This window comes from Platalea leucorodia (genome assembly GCF_965183815.1).
Source record: "Platalea leucorodia genome assembly, chromosome: 9".
Lineage (NCBI taxonomy): Eukaryota > Metazoa > Chordata > Aves > Pelecaniformes > Threskiornithidae > Platalea > Platalea leucorodia.
The window spans coordinates 35,339,733-35,361,711 of record NC_138831.1 but is presented as its reverse complement, the minus strand read 5'-3'; the positions used below and the strand labels follow the sequence as shown (position 1 = coordinate 35,361,711).

The window sequence follows — 21,979 nt, the reverse complement described above, 5'->3', positions numbered from 1 at the left end:
GCAGGATGTCTCCTGCCCCACCTTTTACCACCTTCACTTGGGACCACAGAGAGGGATAAACCCTCTAAAATCAGAATCTTTCCTCTAGTGATGGGTGAGTCAATCCAATAATGACTAAAACGTTGGAAGCCATTTGCTCCAACAAACACTATAAAAACAACCCACTATAAACCAAGTCTCAGCATGCAGCAAAGTTTTAAAGCTGAGGAGCAATGATGGGATTTATGATTCAAACACTGATGGAACCTTAAATATAGTGATCCAAGTGGGAGTTATTTGTTCAAATATACTCTTTCAGGCTCTAAATGCTTAAAATAACAGAAACACCAGGAAAACAGCATGGGCCATCTTCATTTAGGGCTTGTCTTCACTGTACAAGTTACTTCTTCTGAGTTAATACTCTCAGGAGACCCTCTTTGAGCTAGGTTTAAGTGAAAGATCATGCTTCAGAATAACTCTTGGCTTTCAGAATACGTCTGCAGTGTCTCTGCAGGCAAACCTGCGATGGCTCTGCCATGTGCCCAGATGCCTGGCAGTGTGGCAGGCAGCTGAATCATTCTGCCAGCAGCACAGCTGGATTAAAAGTCTACTGTCGCCCTCAGCTCTGCTAGTTTGCTCAGTGATGGCTCTCTAGCCTGGTTCTGTGATGTGCGCTGGTTCATAGTAGAGCTCCTTTCTGGTACTCATAAAGTAGTTCATCTGACCATGCTGTGGGCTCAGGGCTTCAAAATAAATCCCCACGGCATATCATTAGCTTAAGCATCAGTAGCACTCCAGCTTTAGTACAATCTTTTCCTGCTACTGAAAAGGGAATTTTTGAAACATCACTATTCTAAGGCTGGGGCCATTCATGTGTAGAAAGAGATCACACTGGGAATAAAATGTGAGTTTAACTCAGAGTTTAACGATGCAGGAGTACATGCCATTCAGCCAACAGTCCTGAAACAAGCTTCCCACAACATAACGGATTCTGAATTGTTCTGCACCTTTGAGTAGCCAGTTATGCCTGTGCAAAGCAATGTAACGACTGTCTGCCCTGCAGAGAAACCACACGGCAGTGGTGCTCTCAGCTTTGCTCAGGTGCAGTAGATGGGACACGGTGTTATAGGAACTTGTCACGTTCATCTGGGACAGCCCACAGAGCTTTGAGAAAATGCTATCGAACTTTTAATGATAAGTTATCATTGGTGGTATTTGCATCTGACCTAAAAATAGCTACGATGAATAGAGACATATATATGTTTTACATGTCCTTAATTTGCAACACTTGTCTATAGACTTTAGTTCATGGTGCTATGAATGATCTCTTAAGGCTTGTTTCTTCATTCATGAATTAAAGATCCCATGCAAACTAGTTTTGATGTGCTCTAACACTATAAGCAGGTTGTTGAGAGAGGCATGAAATTTATGTTTGTATGGCTAGAGAATAACAGCTACTATTGCAAATTACTGCTTTGACTGGCTGACATCATCAGCAATTCCGTCAGCATGCTAATTCAATGCAGCTTAATAACGTATTCCTGAAACCAAAGGGTTAGAGACCTGTTTCCCCAGGATGCCATTTAAATGAGTTGTTCACTTGAGATGATACTTCTGAAAAAGTAAGGTTCATGGAGGTGATGAAGCAGAAAATAGAGAGGAAAAGTGCTGAATCACTAGCTGTGGTCTGTGCTTCTTTATATTTTTTATTTTACTTTTCATTTTAAAGGAAGGTAGGAATGTGCATTTGAGGGCAGACTTCATTCATGCACGATACCGATCTTTACCTAAAATCTTTTTCTTTGTCTGTATGTTGTACATTTAGTTGTGATTATACATGACCTAGTAACACTGGCATACATTTACAGATGCTGCTCCTCAAAAGGCTTCACTTGCTTTAAGAATGCCATTGTCCCTTGAACTGTATTTGATTTTACATACTGTGTAACTTTTTACTATTGTGCTGCTCCAAAATGGCTTCAATTAAAGGTCTCTCAGGACTTTTGTTCAGTTAGAAGCCCACCAAACAACAGCAAAACAGTAAAGAGTATTTACCCTTAGTAAAGAGTATTATCAAAAAAAGAAGAAAGCTTTGGTTTTGTATTAAATGCGATTAAACTTTTTTTTTTTTTTTTGCTATTTTGAGGCATTTAGGAACAACATTTAAGTTCACCAGTGACAGATTTAAGTTCAGAGGTCTAGATGTACAAGCAACTCTGACAGTTGCTGCCGTACAGGTGACTGAAACTTGCTGTGATACTTCCTTAGACTGTAAATGAAGCTTTGACTGGTGTGGGGACAAGGATTGTGCATTCAGTTTGGAGAATGTGTAATACTGACAGTATACATAGTATATTGCATTAGCTTCACCCAACCCAGGTGGATACTGATACAGTACCTCCACAGAAATAAGGTCACCAATGTTTTCCCTTGTCTGAGGAGTGAAGAATTAAACTCTCTAATTAACTGCAGCATTAAGATCCCTTTTGTGTCACCTGAACTTACATCAAATAGTCACAGGAGGCAAGGGGGAAGGCCTTCAAATTGGAACTGTGCCAGGCAGAATAATAATGTTCTGCCCTGACAACAGTTTTCGGGTAAAGCTGATACAACACTTTTTGTATAGTTCCACTGATATCAGTGATGCTACTTGCCTGTTAAGCTACTCCATATGGCCTCAACACAGATCATCTGAGCTTAGTCACACTTTGTTCAATATTTTTTCTATTACCTGCATATGTCTGGTGTTTAAGGTTAATTAGTGAGAGGGCTGCTCCTAACAAAGGTGAAACAGGCAACTCCTACTGTAATCTGCTTTGACTTTTGAGATTTATTAAAGAAGGAGCCCCAGGGAAGAGTCTGGCAGAAGGATACCCTCAGGAAACAGTTTGGTTGACTGTGGTAATAGGAAATACATTAAAAAGTACCTGTGAAAACTTGTGTTGCAGTAAGTTTGAGGTAATGATTCCCTTTGCTTTAAAACATACCTTAGCACAACTGGCTATTTCATAATAGTCAAATATATTTACCGGTGTTGTTTTAACTGTGTGGCACTAAGCTGTGGTTTGTTTTTTTCTTCTTCCTCTCCTCCTTCCTCTCAGGATGAAAAGAATCAAGTATTAACAACAAACATCTGGCTACAAATGGTGAGTTTTGAAACAAACTATGGGTTTTTTCCCCTCTGGTCTTTTGAGTTTAATCTGGTGGGGGGTTGAATTTTAGGAAACTTTCAAGCTTTTGTTCTATATCTTGCTACACAGTGGACAAAGCTAAGCTGAATGGAAAACTGTAGGGCTGAGATTTAGGTCTTGATGCTTTTTCAGGTATTTCTGAAAACTTTTAAGAATGAGTCACTCCATCTAAGCAAGTTACTAACTCATTGTAGTTGATTTAGTCACGCTAAATTCTTGATCGTCATAAGACACCAGTGTCCTAAGAGTCCCAGGTAGAGGAACTGTAGGTGCAAGTGCCTTTTCACCCATTTCAACAAATCCACTATGTTGTGGTAAATCATTTGATTGTGAAAGAGAACGATACATACAAGAAATGCAATTCATCTCTAATAGCTGTTCTGATCAGCACTCTGAAAATCGCCAGATGGTTCTTCTGATACAGGGGAAAAATTGTTCCAAAGAGGTTCATTATCTCCCGAGAGCTGCTGCCACTGTCCTAACGGAATGTCTCTGCCATCCCACTTGCTTTGCTGTCAATCTCCTTAAGATCCTGCAAAAGGATTTTAATTAAAATGGCCGTGCTGTTCCCATGTTGTTCAAAATGTTGTTTAAACATAGGTTGTCATCAGAAGTTAACTGTGAACACGAGAGGTTTTTTATGTTCCTTCTCCAAATTCTGTATCTCAGTTACGTGACTAAAATGAGTATTGGAACATCAGTTCAGTTTCCTAATGTTCAGCTGGAAACAGTATACTTTTTCCTGGTTTCCCAGTTTGTTTTGCCCACATAGGGTGTTCATTTTTCAAACAGTAGCTTTATTTGACCTTTTGCTGCAATGTTTAGTTGCTATAGTTGTCACAGAATTTCACATCCTCTCTTATTACTTAACCATAACAATTGCCACCACTAGATAGCACAGCAGAGAACTTTGCTCCCATTAAGTCATGGCAGGCCTTGCTGGGCAGGAGTAAGTTTCACTCACGTTTTAATAAATGGAACAGATAACAGAATATTCAAGAACTTTGTGGGAGTATTTTGAATTTCTTCTCTCTGTAAGGTTAACTAGCGAGAGAACAGCTTCTAAGCAAAGGAGCCTGCACAGATTTATTCTAATTTGATTGATTGGTTATTTTTTTGCATTAGTTTAATGCTAAGATGCTTCTTAACCATGCTGACTACTGTGAGCTCCTAATGCTTCCACAAAACATTTCTACCATAAGTTTGTGCTTTACAAAGAGGGAGTGATATGGGGAGCTTTCTCCATAGTATAGCAGCTAGGATGAGAATTTGCCATTAGTTTAATTCCCATCTGTATTACAGAAACTGAACTGTTTGGGTTAAGTAAAGGTTCACAGAAGAGTTTTATTATTCAAGATAAGGATGCTGCTTCCACAGAAACTTTACACCTTTCAGTTTCTTTAACTAGCTCATTCAGTTTAAATGTATTCTTTTTTTCTTTTATTGTAACATTTTCTATAGAGCACCTCTCTTGCACTGTGGTAGGCCTTAAGAAACAAATGAAAGACTATTTTGTTGTCCTACAAAGGATAGCATGGCTGTTCCATTTATTCACAAAGAAAAGCTGACATGGAAGAAGCATGCAGCTCATGTTATTTTACAGGCTTGTTGTACAGTAAGATTAAAACTGTCAAATATAATATGTTTTTGGCTTTGAGCTACAATGACAACAGTTGCTATGATTTCTTACCAGGAAAACAGATGACAATTCACACTCAAGAAGCTATCACTTATTTTCCTTCTCTTTTATCCCACAGCATCCTTAGCCTTTTTGAGATTGGTTTTTCTTTTCCCCCTAAGGAAATCCCTGATTCTTTTATATATTCTGTATTTCTTTTGATTTATTCACCTTAGCACATACTGTATGTGCAGCATGTTAAGACTGCAATGAGCAGATCACTTGATTGCTACAAAAAATGTAGCCATTCTTCATGGCCTGTGTACACATTAAAAAAAAAAAAGAAATGTGTTTGCATATTAACTGTCTATTAATGGTATACTAGACAGATTCAAAGCATGCTTAAGGCAAACATATGTCATTTTATTATGTTTATTATTTATGGTCTGGAGTAAGTTTTTCCCTGAATTTCCCTCTCCACTCCTTTTTTCGATATATATGTGTGTATAATCAGAGATGTATCTTAAATATATTTTATTTAATCATCACAGAAATAATTAAATACAAAAACTAATCTGGGAGAAAGGGGAATATAAATCTAGTATTTATACATGCAGACTCTCTGATGCTGACCACTATCTCCATGGCAATACTGTTCAGTATCAAAATCTTAAACTTGATCTAAGTTACAGCAGGAGCCTTGCCTAGTCACACAGATTAATACTTACCCAAGTACCCTGAGCTGTTTACTATTTTAATCTGCATCAAACGTACTTCAGCTACAGTGGAGATTGTAGCTCTAAAGTTAAAACAAAATGAGGCAGCTCGTGTCCAGCTGGTTGGGTAAGCACTTTGTACACATGGCTTAACAGAGCAACTGTACAATCTGCTTAACGTTATCTCTAATACAGACTTTAATATGAAGTTTTCTATCACCCTTTGACTGTCTTTACATCATTCAGCATCACCCTATGCTACATCGTTTGGCCATGATAACTCTTAAAAGAAGTTAGAATAAGAAATCATTGGATATATTGATATAAATTATTGCAATGCAATACAGATAGAACTGAACAGGAGAGCCTGCTGCGCACAACCAAGCTGGTAGACAGCGAGCTTTGCCGCAGCTGCCCATGGCCTGCCAGCCCCAGCCCTGCAGCTGCTACTCAGAAATCTGTGACCTGTTCTGTCAACTCCTGAAAATGAGTTGCCTAAAGCCAACAAGAGCCCACAGGTTTAAACGCCTCAAAATCACACACTGTATTTGTTTACATTGCTGGGCTTTGTGAAAAATAGAGGTATCATGAGGATCTCAGTATGTCTACATTCCAAAAAGATGAAGTGGTAAAAATTACAGTGACATTTGTCTATCGGGAAATTAATGTAATACAATTTACTGTGAAAATGGATGTAAAATTTCAAAAAAAAAAAAAAAAAAAAAAAAAGAGAAGCAGTTGGTCAAGGTAAGCGTGAGCAATACACATAGTTTAATTAGAGAACCGTGAATGGAGCAGGCAGTGAAAAGAAAAAGCTATGAACAGAGCCAATCAGATATTCTGATTTAAGATTTCTGTAAAAAACTATTGCCTGTAAAGCAAAAGGAAAAAGCAATGCACAACTCAGATCATTTGTCCAGGTGACAAGGCGCTACAAATTCATAGTAAAAAATGAATTAGATAAATATGGAAGCACAGGCCAAGAAATTGCATAGTAAAAGCTTTACAAAAGATGTGTGATGAATGCTATTAGATGTGTTGCATGCAGCAAAACAGTCACTTACAAACACTGTTCTAGAGGTACAAGAATGAATTTGAATACTTGCAGCACGAGGCTAACTGGGGACTTGTTTGGTGTATCAAACTGAAACTTGCCTGTGACAGTAATGCAAGGAATGTACAACAATTTGATGTGAATACCCTATGAGAATGATCAATGACATTACCTCCACAATCATAGAATCATAGAATCATTAAGGTTGGAAAACACCCTTAAGATCACCGAGTCCAACCGTTAACCTATCACTGCCAAGTCCACCACTAAACCATGTCCTCAAGCACCACATCCACCTGTCTTTTAAATACCTCCAGGGATGGAGACTCAACCACTTCCCTGGGCAGCCTGTTCCAATGCCTGACCGCCCTTTCAGTGAAGAATTTTTTCCTAATACCCAACCTAAACCTGCCCTGGCGCAGCTTGAGGCCGTTTCCTCTTGTCCTATTGCTTGTTACTAGGGAGAAGAGACCGACCCCCACCTTGCTACAACCTCCTTTCAGGTAGCTGGAGAGAGCAATAAGGTCTCCCCTCAGCCTCCTCTTCTCCAAACTAAACAACCCCAGCTCCCTCAGCCGCTCCCCATAAGACTTGTGTGCTCTAGGCCCTTCACCAGCTTCGTTGCCCTTCTCTGGACACGCTCCAGCACCTCGATGTCCTTCTTGTAGTGAGGGGCCCAAAACTGAACACAGTACTCGAGGTGCGAGTACAGGGGCACTATCACCTCCCTGGTCCTGCTGGCCACACTATTCCTGATCCAAGCCAGGATGCCATTGGCCTTCTTGGCCACCTGGGCACACTGCTGGCTCATGTTCAGGCGGCTGTCGACCAACACCCCCAGGTCCTTTTCCGCCAGGCAGCTCTCCAGCCACTCCTCCCCCAGCCTGTAGCGTTGCATGGGGTTGTTGTGACCCAAGTGCAGGACCCGGCACTGAGCCTTGTTGAACCTCATACAGTTGGCCTCGGCCCAACGATCCAGCCTGTCCAGGTCCCTCTGTAGGGCCTTCCTACCCTCCAGCAGATCAACACTTCCACCCAACTTGGTGTCATCTGCAAACTTCCTGAGGGTGCACCCAATCCCCTCATCCAGAATAATACCCATTGGAGATTTTTTCTGACCTTAATGTCTGTCAAAGATTTTGACAAGAGCCACTAGATTGTGGAAGGGATAACTATCGTACATTTACTCACCCATTTCAAAGTTTACATTTAAGAGACTAACATCTGGCATTGCAACAGCACTGTAAATCTGGAGGAGTTTTCACTCTTAAGTTATATGATGCCTACAGCTATGTGAAACTGAGGTAAATAACATAATTTGGGGATAGAGAGAGGCACAATATAATGAAGCATAGAAATTATAAGAAAAAATAATTTTTGTGAAACAAAATAAACTTTATTTCTTATTTATACCTTTTGCACACAACAGTAACCACCCTTGTACCCCAACAAGTCATCTGCTTAGTAAGGGGTGAAGTGCAGCCTCAGTTTCAGGAAAATACAGTAGCTCATGCTAGTGTTTCTCAGGAGACCGGGAGGTAACCAGCTTGCTGGAGCTGCCACGGTACTCAGCTGCCTGCAGTTTGGGGCAGTGCTTTTGTTTATGACTCTGCACAACCATATGTTTCAATGACAGTATCTGGGATTTAGCAATGCTAAACGCAGCCCAAACCCCTGTTGGTTTGACTGTGACAGACTCCCTGCCTATACTGGCAGTCAAGGACGAGTTGAAAGGAGCGTGGGTAGTCCCCAGGGTGGATGCCTCCAGTGCACTAAGTGCCAGCCAGGAAGGAAGCTTGTGGGACAGTGCGGTGCTGCTGAGCATCTGCCCCCGAGGCTGCCTAACTTCAGGCCACAGGAGCTGCTAAGACCTTCTGTGCTAGTATTAACCGTTCCGCCATTTCAGTTGTTTTCCCTGTCAGCAGTGACTGACGGCTGGTCTACCTCAGGTCTATAATCAAGTTATTACAACCTGAGAATTTCCAACAACAGAAAACAAAGTTGTCTATGAAGATAAACATAATTGAAGATAATGTATGAATTGTAGAAGAAAATTCGTTCTATCCCAAATTGGCACCTGAGACAGCATGAACAATAAAACACAAGCACCCCAAATCTTCTTTTATAGGCTGTTATGTGCACTGCAGCGTGAATTGAAAATGAGATTTTTATGCTCTCCATTGAGCTCTAGGTGGCCTAATTCACCCTTTCCAAACATTTCACTGCCTGAAGCTAAATAGTATCTCTTTAACAAGAGAACACCTATTGTTTCAGGCTATCCAGTCCCTAGAGAACGACAGTAAACCAGTGTATGAGATGACCTAACTTACTTTTTGTGTGTATGTCTTAGTACTGGACAGATCATTATCTACAGTGGAACGTGTCTGAATACCCAGGAGTCAAGAATGTCCGTTTTCCTGATGGACTGATTTGGAAGCCAGATATTCTTCTCTATAACAGGTAGACACACTTTTTTTCATGTGGGGAAGGAGAGAAGATCATAGAATTATAGAATCACAGAATAGCCCAGGTTGGAAGGGACCTCGAAAGATCAACTGGTCCAACCTTTTCTGGGAAAGGGGGCCTAGATGAGATTATCTAGCACCCTGTCCAATTGCAAAGATAAGGCAAGGCAAATGGCATAATCATGTCATCAAAATGCCTAGATTTTGAAATACTTTTCCAAAACTTTGTAGGTTTTTGCAATACTGGAAAATTACCAGTCTCTTGTTTACACAAGAGAAGGTCATATTTGAAAATACTTCGTAAACAACGACATCCTCCCTACCACCAATTCTAGTTAGGTTTTGTGAGATGATTAGAAAACTAAACTTTTCTAACTGTGTTTAATGGCACAGGTAGTGATAATTTCCTCTTAAATCATTTGTTTGATCTAAATGTTTACCGGTGAATTAAAATCTGACTTTTGACTGCTTGTCTAGTTTTAGTTTGGGTTTCACTAGAGGCAGGATAGGTAAATGTAAAAAAAAAAAGTAAGTATGGTTGCATTTTCCCATGTCCAGTTTTGGTGTCACTCTTTCTTCCTGCTACAGAAATAGCTAGAGTATTTGCTGCTCTCCTCTTCAAACTATCTGTTCTGAGTTGGGCTTATTTCAGGGACAGACAGATTGCCATCAATCCACTGCAGAACCTTTGGCTGACATTGAGAGATTCTTTGGCTGTACCACTATATGGTAGTTGCCATTGTGGAATTTATTTAGTTTTAAAAGATAAAGCACTGAGAGCTGTCTGGTCTTTAACAACTTGCCTTTTTCTGCAGTTGTGGGCCTGTGTGCTCTTCCCCAGATGCTGGAAAGACTTTACATCTGCTTTGTACATGTTGTACTGGCTCTTTTGTGATAGCCAGGGTACGCTGTTATGTTTTTGCCCATGCAGATGACATGAACCTTTTGTCTTCCTGATGGCTCTTTTCCTCTGTTTCTCTGCCATATGTCTACTAAGAAGACAACCCTGCTGTGTTTATCAACCTGATTCCCCGTCCCCACTTCAGGAGCTACTTTTTGTTGCAACAAGACCTAGATAATAGCTGTACCCAATATGTCAGCTGCAGTTATCCTCTCTTTTGCCATTTGATGATCACCTTTATGATCAGTGTCACTGTCACAGGTGTTGTTGAATTGTAATGATGTAAGAACAGCACCCAGTGACAGCATTTGTCAGCCACTTAGTACTTCTCTCTAGGGCTTACATTACTGCTTTGCTTACAGTATGCTGCAGTGCTTCTCTCAAAGGTACAATTAATACTAAACGATTTGAGGCAATCTCCACTGGAGTTCACCATACTTACGGTAACTGCCTGTCAAGATTACTTCTTGTTTCTGGTTTAAGCATGGCAATTAGTGCTTCAGTTCTCTATACACCAGCCTAAAAAAACTTCCAAATGCTCTGTACACAAAATGGAGCAGCATGCAACCTGGACAGGTATTTTTGCAACATTAATCTTGCTTAATGTATTTTTCAATGCAAATTTGTTCTTTTGAGTATTTATTCCTAGCTACCTTGATTCTGTAAATTACAGCATTCTTGGGAGAATCCACCAAATCACGCATTCATTTTTATTCTTCTGCTGAATAACATACTATGTATGCCATAAAATTGGTACTCCACAACAGCAGTTTAGAGGTTTCCAAAAGAATGAATTATGACAATATTCTTCTTTACATATATCACATACCTGAGAGAGACTTTCAGTGTGTCTGAGGATTTATGCTTCAATATTTAAGTAAGTATATCCAAAATGAAAGGGTAATTTTTTAGGAATTAGTAATACTAATACATACATGCTAAATGTAGCTGAAGCGCATTATAGAATGAGAAGGCTAACTTAATAACCTGAAAAACTGAAAACACTAGTTTTCTGTTAATACAGGTTTTTGAATCTTGGGATTGTTAACTATGGCACAGTCATGAAGTAGTTATTCTACACTGTTTCTATTTCCAACACATACTTAATCCAAAATCTTATTCAGAGTTTAGTCAAAGAGCAAAGCTATTTAGAACAAATTCTTATTCCTGTATGAAATTGGATTGGGAATGTTAAGATGTTCTCTTATAGTGACATGGTATTTTGAGATAGATGCTTTCAATTTCTATACACTCCACTAGGGACATGCATCTGCAGTTACCAAGAAATTAATGAACTATACATTCATTTTTCATTTTAGTGAATGCATGTTTCACTATGTTTTGAGTCCTTACGCATCTTGCTGCAGCCTAGTATAGAGAACATTGTGGCAGCTGTATTAAATTTTACAACCAGTCTACTGTGAAGAGAGCAAGGCCTGTTCGTCTGTAGTTTTTCCAAGGGAAGAAAATCTGGGCCTATGTACAAATTCTAGGATTGACTGTGTTAGTGTCATGTATGGCTCTCTTCCACTTTGTCGGTTTTACTAGACTTATTAAAAGTGCTCATTTCTGGTGGTATTATTTTCTAAATGGCCACATAGTGTTCAGTACTTCATGGAATAACAAAAATTCTGATAGTTATGTCTCATTTTAACAGTTTCATTTTTCCCGTTTTATAAACCTGAGATTCTCCAGATAGGTCCCAGTGGGATTATATCTGCTAGGTACAGCTTTGTCATCTCAATGTACTGCAGTCAATATCTGCTTTCAAGTGGTTATACCCTGAAGAAGAAATGTAGCAGAAATGGTTTTCTATCATTACATTTGAGTGCAAAGTCTCATCAAGCAAAGGCTTAGCTACTTGGTGCATTCCCAATTGAAGCACTGCATTTCAAAAAACAATTAGAAGCACAGTGTAGAAAAGCACATATGCTCCTTTTTCAGAGAAGAGTTTCATATTTGAGTCTGAATACCTCTTGATATTCTTTTAAGAATGTGTCAAAGGCAAAGTCACATGGCAATGAAACCTAGGTTCCTTGATCACTTGTGTCCTTTTGAAAATTTTATTTTTGCCAATTACCAGAAACAGCAGCAAGGTCTTAGAAGCAATGTTCTGGTGCTTAACTGCCCTCCACTCAAGGGGAAGAGAACAGAATATAGCCTAGGAGGCTAAGAATTTTATTTCTAGTCATTAATTTCCACTTTACAAGTAATTTGTGTGGCATGGATATTTTTACATCCTAAATTTGACTACTTGTTTGAGTTTCATCATATAGCCCTTATTAATTTCAAGTCAAAGCAATTACTTGTCTATGTCTAATATAGAAACGTGTTGCAGGACTTGAAGTCTGGTTTTCTAAGGAAACGAGACTTAAGCACACGTGTGCGTGCACACCTGTGTGAATATATGCGTTTGTGTATGATCTTTCTTGCTGCCGCTTTCCCCAGTATCCTCTGAATGCATTTCTGCCAAATTTAGCAGTGCAATCAGTGGAGATCTTAGCAGTACCAGTTTCTTACAACTGTCGTGAAAACAGGCAGTCAAGATGAGAAGGGAGAACAATTAGTGCTCCAACTGGAAGAGAAGCTGCAACACGAACTCTGAGAATCCAGCCATGAGTTGTGAAGCTGAAGGAGAGCGGCCTACATTAGTTCAACTGCCTTAGGATTGAATTGCCTTTTCCCCTCCAAGTGCTGGAATCCATTCATGCTACATACACAATATTTAGACTTTTGTGCTTGTCTTCAGAGTTCAAATTAAATAGTTGCAAAGACTTTCAACACTGTGAGGCTTCTGCTCACCATAGGAAAAAGTGCAACTCCAGATGGGCAAGTAATTATTTGGATTTAGTTTTTTCTTGTCTGCATATTTCACAGACCAGTCCAGATATTTTTAAAATGTAATTTCTTCAAATACATAAGGGGAAAATAAAATGCAAAGTAACAGTGACTAAAATAATGACTGCTTTATTTTAGCTTCTGAGATACAAAATTTGCATCAGAATAGATCAAATATTGAAGTCTTTTTTAAAAAGAATATTTCAATACGGTTTTCCTGCTGGAAAAATATACCATTTATTATACTTTATTTCCTGCTAGAATTACAAATATTTCACTTTCTCCTCATCTCAGAGTCTTACTGTATTTTTCTGATGATGCTTTAGAAGGTGATTAGAAAATTATGAGATACTAAACCATGAATAGGCAAACAGACATCAGAGACTTGTCACATTCAAATCATCCTAGAGACAACACAGGTTCTTAGATCAATGAATGCACAGATTGCAGCAAGAAGCCAGACCCTGAGGCTTGTGCGACCTCCTTTGCCCTGCCCCAGAGCAGCTGGCACTGTATTTGCCTTATGTGCCAACCCATCCCCACAAGGTGACTGTTTGGAAACTACAAACAATACAACAAAGTACAGTAGCCTATGTCTCGTTTTGCTTACCCCCTGCACAAATGAGAGCCTGAGAAAGGAGCCTATGTCTGTAATCAAGGCCAACAGCCATCAGACGTGAACTCAACACAGCAGTTCCTGAAATAATTTTGAGATGCAAAGATCATTCACTGCTAGTACCTTCCCAGTACGTTCTGTGCAATTTAATCTAGGCACCAATTTCAATAACTGTGACAATTCCTTGAATACCCAGGTCCTGAACTTTAAAAAATGTATAGATCAGAATCTGTAATACCTTACCGCAAAAACCTGCAGTAGTAAATGGGAACTGTGAAATAGGGCACAATATTATATGAGTATACATCCATTGCAATGCTAAGTAATCTAAACATCTTTCATAGAGTGATTTAAATCAGCAAACTTACTAAACTTTTCATAGGAAAGAGTCTTTATTTCATCATCTAAATATTTGAAAATAGGCTGTTTCCCATGTAGAAGTTCTTAAAATTTTAATGCCTAGTAAATTCCTGGGTCATAGTGTCAGATGTAGTTGAGATACTTCTTGGCAGTAGCTGCCAATTCATCATTTGAAGCACTCTCCACGTGATATTACGATTGTTTTCTAGAGACTTGTAAGAACAGCACACCAGGGCAGTCCTGGCCAGCACCACTACACTGACACCTCTAATAGGGTTTCTTTTTTTTGCTGAACCCAGTTTGTGGGTTCTGAAGTAGATAGTGAAGGCTGGAGCTGCATTTAACAGTCTTATGTATGACATGTAGTAATAACGTTCACCCATGCAAAGGGGTAGGATGACACACTGGGGTATCCATCTCCTCAGTATTCATTAGCTGCTGTCAATGTAGACAGCAAGAGAACAGACTTCCCTGTACAGTTGCTTGAGAAGTTTTTTAAAAGTGCTTACTTTCCAAATGGAAATCAATAGATCCAAGGCACCATAATGAATGTAGTGGAATAGGTGAGCAGTGAGAATGAGGTGGCTCACCTTCACTTACAGTTGTTAATCAGGAACAAATCCAATAGTATCAGGCCAGTTCCTCTGAAGCCACAGAAAACTGGTGACAGGAAAAAAGCTGTCAAGTTTGTGGGGAGAAATAATCCTTTTGTGAAGAACAGATTTGTCTCAAATATTCTTCAGCCAGTCAAAGAGCATATAACCCATTTTGTTTCTTCCCTGTTCTAGCGCTGATGAAAGATTTGATGCTACATTTCACACTAATGTTTTAGTCAATTCTTCAGGACATTGCCAATATCTGCCACCAGGTAGGCTGTTTTCATGTCATAAATTTTGATAACTCAGACTACTTATGTATAGTGTGTTTTCAAATTTGACATCAATTCTCTGGTATTTTATTTATCTAGCTAGCATCATCTGATAGATTTAAGCCTAGATGCATCATAAATTACATGGTTAACACTTTTGTATGAAAGCTACTATACAAGATACATTTTTTCTTGCAATTATGTAAATTCTTCTGTCATAATGCACTATTTCAGAAGTGTGGAAGTACAAAAGAAAATAAAAAAATAAAAGCCCTTAATATAAAAAAAATATTGCTTATTAAAGCCATGGTAATGCCTCTTAATAAAAATGTATTTCATTAATTTAGATGTTTCTTCTATTAATACGCTAACTTCACAATAAGATGCTTAGTAACATCTTGGATGTATCTTCTATTTGAAATGATTCCCTGGATGCTTCCTTAAAACGATTTTTAGTCTGAAAGGAAAGTAGTCTGTGTTTGATATTTATTTGATATCAGAAATATATCCCTGACTCTGGATGTATAGCAGTAGAGTACTGTTTCTATTCCCAAACTCAATTAGCATAATTCTTAGAATTAACTCTTCCTAGAATCTGAATTTTAGAAACTACAGCAACAGAGCCAAGTGCTTTCCAGACAAATTATTTTTTCCATCTAAGATCCCCAGAGGATTTTAGGGGTTTTCCTGATGTTCTTTTGATTTAAGATGTTCCATTTGGCAGGGAGGTTTCAATTCAATTCTGAAAGCTGCTAAAAGACAGAGCTTGACTCAACAGGTAAAAAATAAAAAGCTAGCTTTCCCGAATAAATCAAGATCATGTAAATCTAATAAGACAGCAAATAATCTTTCAGGTTTTCTTATTTTATTCAGTAAAAGAAATAGGAGAAACAGATTGCATATTCTGCTTCATTTCTTTCTGAAATACAGTATCTAGAAACCTAAGCTCTTCTCTAAACCTTCTCCCACTATGTGCCAAAATGGAAATGTAGTTCAAAAAATAGTTTATAACATCAATACATTAATGGTGCAGTTCTTTCCCTTTTCTGACTGACTTCTGCTATTTACCTGTCAAGACACAACTGAGATTAATTATGCTTTACAAGTAAAAAAAAAGAGGGCACAATGTAGAACAAGGTCTGGTTACAAAACGTACGTGAAATTATGTGGAACAAGCATTTAAATTAAGCATTCTTGTTTAAAATCCAATCTAGGCATATTTAAAAGCTCATGCTACATAGATGTGCGCTGGTTTCCATTTGACGTTCAGAAGTGTAACCTGAAGTTTGGATCCTGGACTTACGGAGGCTGGTCCTTGGACTTACAAATGCAAGAAGCAGATATATCTGGCTACATTTCAAATGGAGAGTGGGATTTAGTAGGTAAGCTCGTGATTTCTTACACCATGAACTTGCAGCCTTGTCTCCGCTGCTGAAATGGATGAAACAATGATTGGGAAATGAAGACAAATTAAATGAATAAATGACCTAGCTAGTAGCATTTGAAACTCTGAGAACAGATGTCAGATGTAAATCAACATTAAAAAGTAGGTGACAAAATTGCTGCTTGAATTCAGTAAGTACCTTTTATCTGATTTTCCTTTATTATCTGATAAAAATGACTTAATTGGGAATTAAGCTTCAAGAAGTAGTTTTACCTATAGTAAAACTTAGAAAGCTATATTTATCCTTTTTTAAAATAATCACTACATAATATACAGTTTATTCACATTAATTTCTGGTTTTCTTCCTTTTCCCTCCTACACAGGAATTCCTGGGAAGAGAACTGAGAGTTTTTATGAATGTTGTAAAGAACCCTACCCTGATGTAACATTCACAGTAACTATGAGACGTAGGACTCTCTATTACGGACTCAATCTTCTTATTCCTTGTGTACTGATATCGGCACTTGCTTTGTTAGTTTTTCTGCTTCCAGCAGACTCGGGAGAAAAGATCTCACTAGGTAAATCCTTAATAGGATATTGTAAATATGACCAAACCAAAGAAGTTGTCCTTTTAAAAGTTTTTTAAACAGTCTTAGTAGGCAAGGAGGAATAGCTTGTGTGCCCTGTTCTGGCTCATGAGCTATTTTTACTGTTTGATGCTGAAGCTGGGTGATGTTTAACCCTTGCTCGCAGCTTAGGGTACACTGAAGTTGTGAAATGGAGAAATTCCAGCCAACCAAGCAGAAACATGACAATTCCTGACTACCTTCCTTAAGAAGCAGGGGTTTATTTTTTGATGTTTATTTGCTGAAGAAAAATCCCACATTCATTGAATAAAGCTTAAGTTTACAAATATGCCTTTGAACACTTTAACATGGAATTCTTAATATTTCCTTTTACTAGTGAGTTGTATTAAGAGCCTAAGGTGCCTTCTCAGAAAGATTGATTCTAACTGCTACTATTGTAGCTTTTATAGCGAATTTTAACTAAAGTATTAGTTTGTGAAACAAATCTGGTAACTTTAAGTACTTGATCCTTAAGATGGAGGTTAAATATGTAATGAAACTTTTTTCCCCATACAAAACTGCAAATGCACTGGCTTCTACTAAGTGCACATAGTTGTTAAAAGGTAGAAACAAAACTGACATTTCTCCAGAACATGGTTTAATTCAGTAGTGGCCTCCCTAATCAGGAAGTCCCTTCCCATATTTTAAGATAAATTCTTTGTTCCTAAATCCTTTTCCACCTGACAATGACTCCTTATTGTGTAAGACTCGTCCTGAGAAAAGAGCTAAGCCTTGTTCCAGAAAGATGGGAACTCATCACTGAGCAACAGAAGTCAAACTCCAAAAATCAATAGTCAAGACTGCTTAGGCATAGCCACACGCAGAACCCAGTGGCTAATATCAAAAGATATCAAAGTCTGTCCAAGCAAATCTGTTTTTCAGGAATATTATGCATTACACCACCTGTAGCTTCCACACCAATTAATCAAGTGTCATATGCTCAAATTCTCAAAATCACACCATGTTTCTAAAGCAAACAAGCAGCAAGAATTACTTTGATTTACCTCAGCTAATTAGCAAAAGCTGAACAGCTACAAAGATCTAAAAATATATACATCTGTGCAAGCATTGGTACTAGTTTGGCAGCACTGCTACCCTGAGCTTGAGGTAGTACAAGAAAGGACAGGAGTACCACTAATGTGCTGGTGCGAGGGTAACTGGGAATGCATCTTGCAAAGAGCCCTCCTTCAGATTAATTTTCTGCTTCTGCTTTGTAATTACAAGCTACTGATCTAATTTCATACTTCATATTTATCTTTCAGGTATAACAGTTTTATTGTCTCTCACTGTCTTCATGTTACTTGTGGCTGAAATTATGCCAGCAACATCTGATTCTGTGCCCTTAATCGGTAAGCTAACTACCGCTTTTATTCACTTTTATTTTTTGTCAAATGAGGTGCAGTGACTTTGCATGAAGGCCAGCAGTAAGGCAAATTACCACCCGTACAATGGCCTACTGCAATTGAATTAGAAAAATGTTGCCAGTTAATGAGAGGCTCTAATGGGTGCGATCCCCTACACAACTTCCGTGCTCTCTGCTCTGAACGAAATAGAGAACCTGTGTGTATTTTAGGAAAGCATAAGAGAGTCAGTTTTCCATGGAAGAAGTTGCACTTTCGACACAACTGGCCAGACATTAGGAATACAGAGGTAAACAGAGCTAAAGCTTCCCATTGTAATTGCTCAAACAGAAAGAGAAACTTTTCAAAAGAAGTACTAGCTAGTTTCTACAATACTGGTGAAAGAAAATTAGAGGACAATTTTTTTCAGGGTTGCTTAGAAAAGGCAGGTGCTCAGTTCCACAAAGACAATTACTAAAGGCTGGCTACCCTCTCAAAATAACGGCTGCTCCTTCTGCTTTTGAGAAATCTTTCACAAGTACCTAACGTAGCACATGTATCACTACACTAGAAAAAGAACTTAACACTATGTATGCATGTATATAAACACCTCTTATAGTAGCTACAAAGCAATATCAGCCGAAGTATACTGCTGTAATTATCTGTTTATTTTGCAGCTCAGTATTTTGCCAGCACTATGATTATTGTTGGTCTTTCTGTTGTTGTCACTGTTATTGTTCTACAATACCATCATCATGATCCAGATGGGGGGAAAATGCCTAAATGGGTAAGGTTTGATTTTTATTCATTATGCACTGCATAAATGTCCAGATCAGGAATGTGATAGAGTAGCTAGTGACCCATGTTTACTTCTTACTGTTAAAAACATCTAAATCCTTCCTAAATGTTTTGTTTTGAAAAGTAGTTTCACCAGAAATGAGATGTCCAGATACCTTTCGTGTGGTTGGCTTCTTAGAGGGTGTGTCAGAGAGAGAGAATGACCATACCTCAACTTGTTTCTATATTCAGAATCTCCTTCACAACAGCTAGAAGCACCTCAGGATTTTGCTAAAACCTAGATGTATAAATGAAGGTGATTTTCAAATAAGCTGCAGATGTCAGAAGTGAAACAGGTAGAAGGAAAGAGTAAGGGGCTGATGGAGATTATAAATGCATGAAATACACTAGCCTCAAGGTCCAACTGTGCAGCTGCTACATATTTAGCTGCTGTGCAGACAGAAACATCAATAGCCTAAAAAGCACTTGTTAAAGATGGCTGTTAAAGTGGAAGTGAAACTTGCTCTGAAAATCCTCATCTTTACATCTCTGGTTGAGAACATCTGTAAAGTGCAAAGAAAAATTAAAGTCTTTTTTCTATGAGTGGTGGTTTTTTACAGAGAACATTACACTGCTATTGGATTACTAAATATTGATGAGTATCATCAATCAGCTAACTGTCCACTTCTCCTGACTTCACCCAGCTCATGGCAGCATCAGGCATTACTGATGATGGAAAGCCCTTTCTCTCTTTTTGTCTCTAGAACAATGAGTTATTATTACCCTTACTAGCCAAAAAGAACATGCATACAGCAGTGCCCTGTGGACAAGAGATAATGAGATATTCCCTGGCCTGTTCTGGGGTAGTGACTTTAAAATAAATTTCAATGAAGAGAATAAAAGGTATACATCTTCAACACGTTTGATGACCTAAAGGGGACAAATGTTTAGTACTGAGCCCAGCATCCTCAGAAAACAGAGTACTTGAGGTTGAGGAGTGAGCTTTAGCGTTGAGAAGCTGAAGTGCATTAAACATTATTTGGATACTGGTGGATTTTGGATCAGGCCCTCAGTTAATGGAGTATTATCCTACTTGGTAAAGCTTGTAAGTAACAGGGCATCTCTGGTTGGGATGTTTGCCTAGATATAATATCTACTCTGAGTGGCAATCCACAGTCAGAATAAATGGACCAAATCTAATATTAATTACAGTGCAAGATTTGCGTATTATAGGAGACAATAATATTTCATTAGTGCTCTGGAAAAGAAACACTGAAATGAGCTCTTAAAATCTGATTGAAATAAATTACAGAAGCTTGTATCTGAACTGGAACAGTCTCTGGCTTGCCTGCACTTTCTGTAAGGCTGGATTAAGGCAATGTGGGAAACAATAAAATGATCCACACTGATTAAATTTGCAAAGTTTTTTTTTTTAAATCAAAGTAATTTTTCCATTTTTTTCTCCATGCTATATCCAGATCTGTTTTCTAAAATCTTCAATCAACTGCCATGAAAGCAACGTGAGAACAGAGCCATAACATTGTAAAGCTTGGTGGTCCAGTCCAGTATAGCACCTGTTTCAGCAGCCCCCTCCAAACAGTAATATCATGTGAATTTAATATTAGAGCACAAATATAAGTGAAAGAATTGTAACTTATTGACTACAATCTAAAGCAGCGCTATTAAGACTATTAAAAAGTGACCCTTCTTCAGTAAGTGTGGTGTTGTTTTTTTCTTTAATTCATGCTTTCTAGTAATGGTGGAAAAGGCTGCCATATCACTGTTCAAGTGTAAGGAAAAATCAACACTACAGAGACTCCCATCAGAGGAGGGGGAACTCCCAATAGTGATAGTCAGCCCGAGGCAATCAACAGCACTGCTAGAATAAGAAAGCAGCCTCAGTGATTGGCAAATTAATCAGCTGGAAAATTGTGGCACCATTTTCTAGAACTCCTGTGCAGACTAAGCAGAGACCATGGACCAGTCAGTCACCCAGGCTGCAAAAATACCAATAGCACCCAAAGACAGTGGCTGTGTGAAGAGATGCTTATTCTCAAAAATTTTCTTTCAGACAAGAATCATCCTTCTCAACTGGTGTGCTTGGTTTCTGAGGATGAAAAGACCAGGGGAAGATAAAGTGCGTCCTGCTTGTCAACATAAACAGCGTCGATGTAGCCTATCAAGTGTGGAGATGAACACTGTGAGTGGACAGCAATCCAGTAATGGGAATATGCTATACATTGGGTTTAGGGGGCTGGAAGGGGTTCACTGCACACCTACCACTGATTCAGGGGTGATCTGTGGGAGGATGACCTGCTCACCAACAGACGAAGAAAATCTGCTGCACAGTGGCCACCCCTCTGAGGGTGACCCAGATTTGGCTAAGATCTTGGAAGAGGTCAGGTACATTGCAAACCGATTCAGAGACCAGGATGAAGAAGAAGCCATTTGCAATGAATGGAAGTTTGCAGCCTCTGTAGTGGATCGGCTCTGCTTGATGGCTTTTTCAGTCTTCACAATCATTTGTACAATTGGTATTTTAATGTCAGCACCAAACTTTGTAGAGGCTGTGTCTAAAGATTTTGCTTAATTCCTAACTACAATCTGATTCCCTGAAGTATGATATGTAGCAAATAAGAGTGTGGTTTTGTTTGATTGCTTGTTTTTAATGAGTGTACTGCTTCTCATTGTCCGCTTTCTTTTGCCCCCCTCTCTGGTCCTGAATTCCTGTCGGAAGAGTGGCACCATTTCAGAAGGGCAGCCAAGGATTTCTCCCTGGGCTGCCTGTGCGCAGCTCCTCTGAGCGCTCTTCTGTGGGAGATGCGAAGTGGCAGCGAGTCCCTTCAGAATGACAGGGTATTGCACCACCGTCTCTTGCACATTTTTGAACTGGCTATTACAAAATAACAGGCAATGCCAGAAATGTCACTTCTTCCAGACTTTGTTATAAAAGATAGAAGGTAGTCCATCTTAACTACCTGAATGAGTGATCATAAACACTTACGTTTTGGAGAGGATTAAATCCAAATAGATGGAAGTTCAAACAGCAGAGAGAAAAGGGAGAAACAGGTTGCTTTTCAGTTACACCTTCTTACTGAGTTGTGTGGTATGTAGCTCTCCAGCTCGCTCATAACTCCCTCATGCATTTTACATAGAGCATATGTGAGTTTACAGGATTCTGAATTTGTCTGAGACACCAGAAACCTGAAAGTTAAGATGATACACCACATAACTTGTCCTTCTATA

The 21,979-nt window shown here is 38.8% G+C and overlaps 1 protein-coding gene across 1 annotated transcript in view; it reads left to right on the top strand.

The window, feature by feature from the left end:
• The window catches only part of CHRFAM7A (CHRNA7 (exons 5-10) and FAM7A (exons A-E) fusion), a gene marked incomplete at both ends in the record, with an annotated part of 42,743 nt that extends 21,420 nt beyond the window's left edge, over positions 1-21,323 (top strand). Inside the window, 8 exons of the mRNA XM_082321682.1 lie at positions 3,081-3,125; positions 8,909-9,018; positions 14,527-14,606; positions 15,821-15,988; positions 16,374-16,568; positions 17,879-17,965; positions 18,634-18,743; positions 20,805-21,323. Coding sequence (XP_082177808.1) covers positions 3,081-3,125; positions 8,909-9,018; positions 14,527-14,606; positions 15,821-15,988; positions 16,374-16,568; positions 17,879-17,965; positions 18,634-18,743; positions 20,805-21,323 — 1,314 coding nt within the window. The remainder of the gene's footprint in view (positions 1-3,080; positions 3,126-8,908; positions 9,019-14,526; positions 14,607-15,820; positions 15,989-16,373; positions 16,569-17,878; positions 17,966-18,633; positions 18,744-20,804) is intronic.
• Between the last annotated feature and the right edge of the window lie 656 nt (positions 21,324-21,979).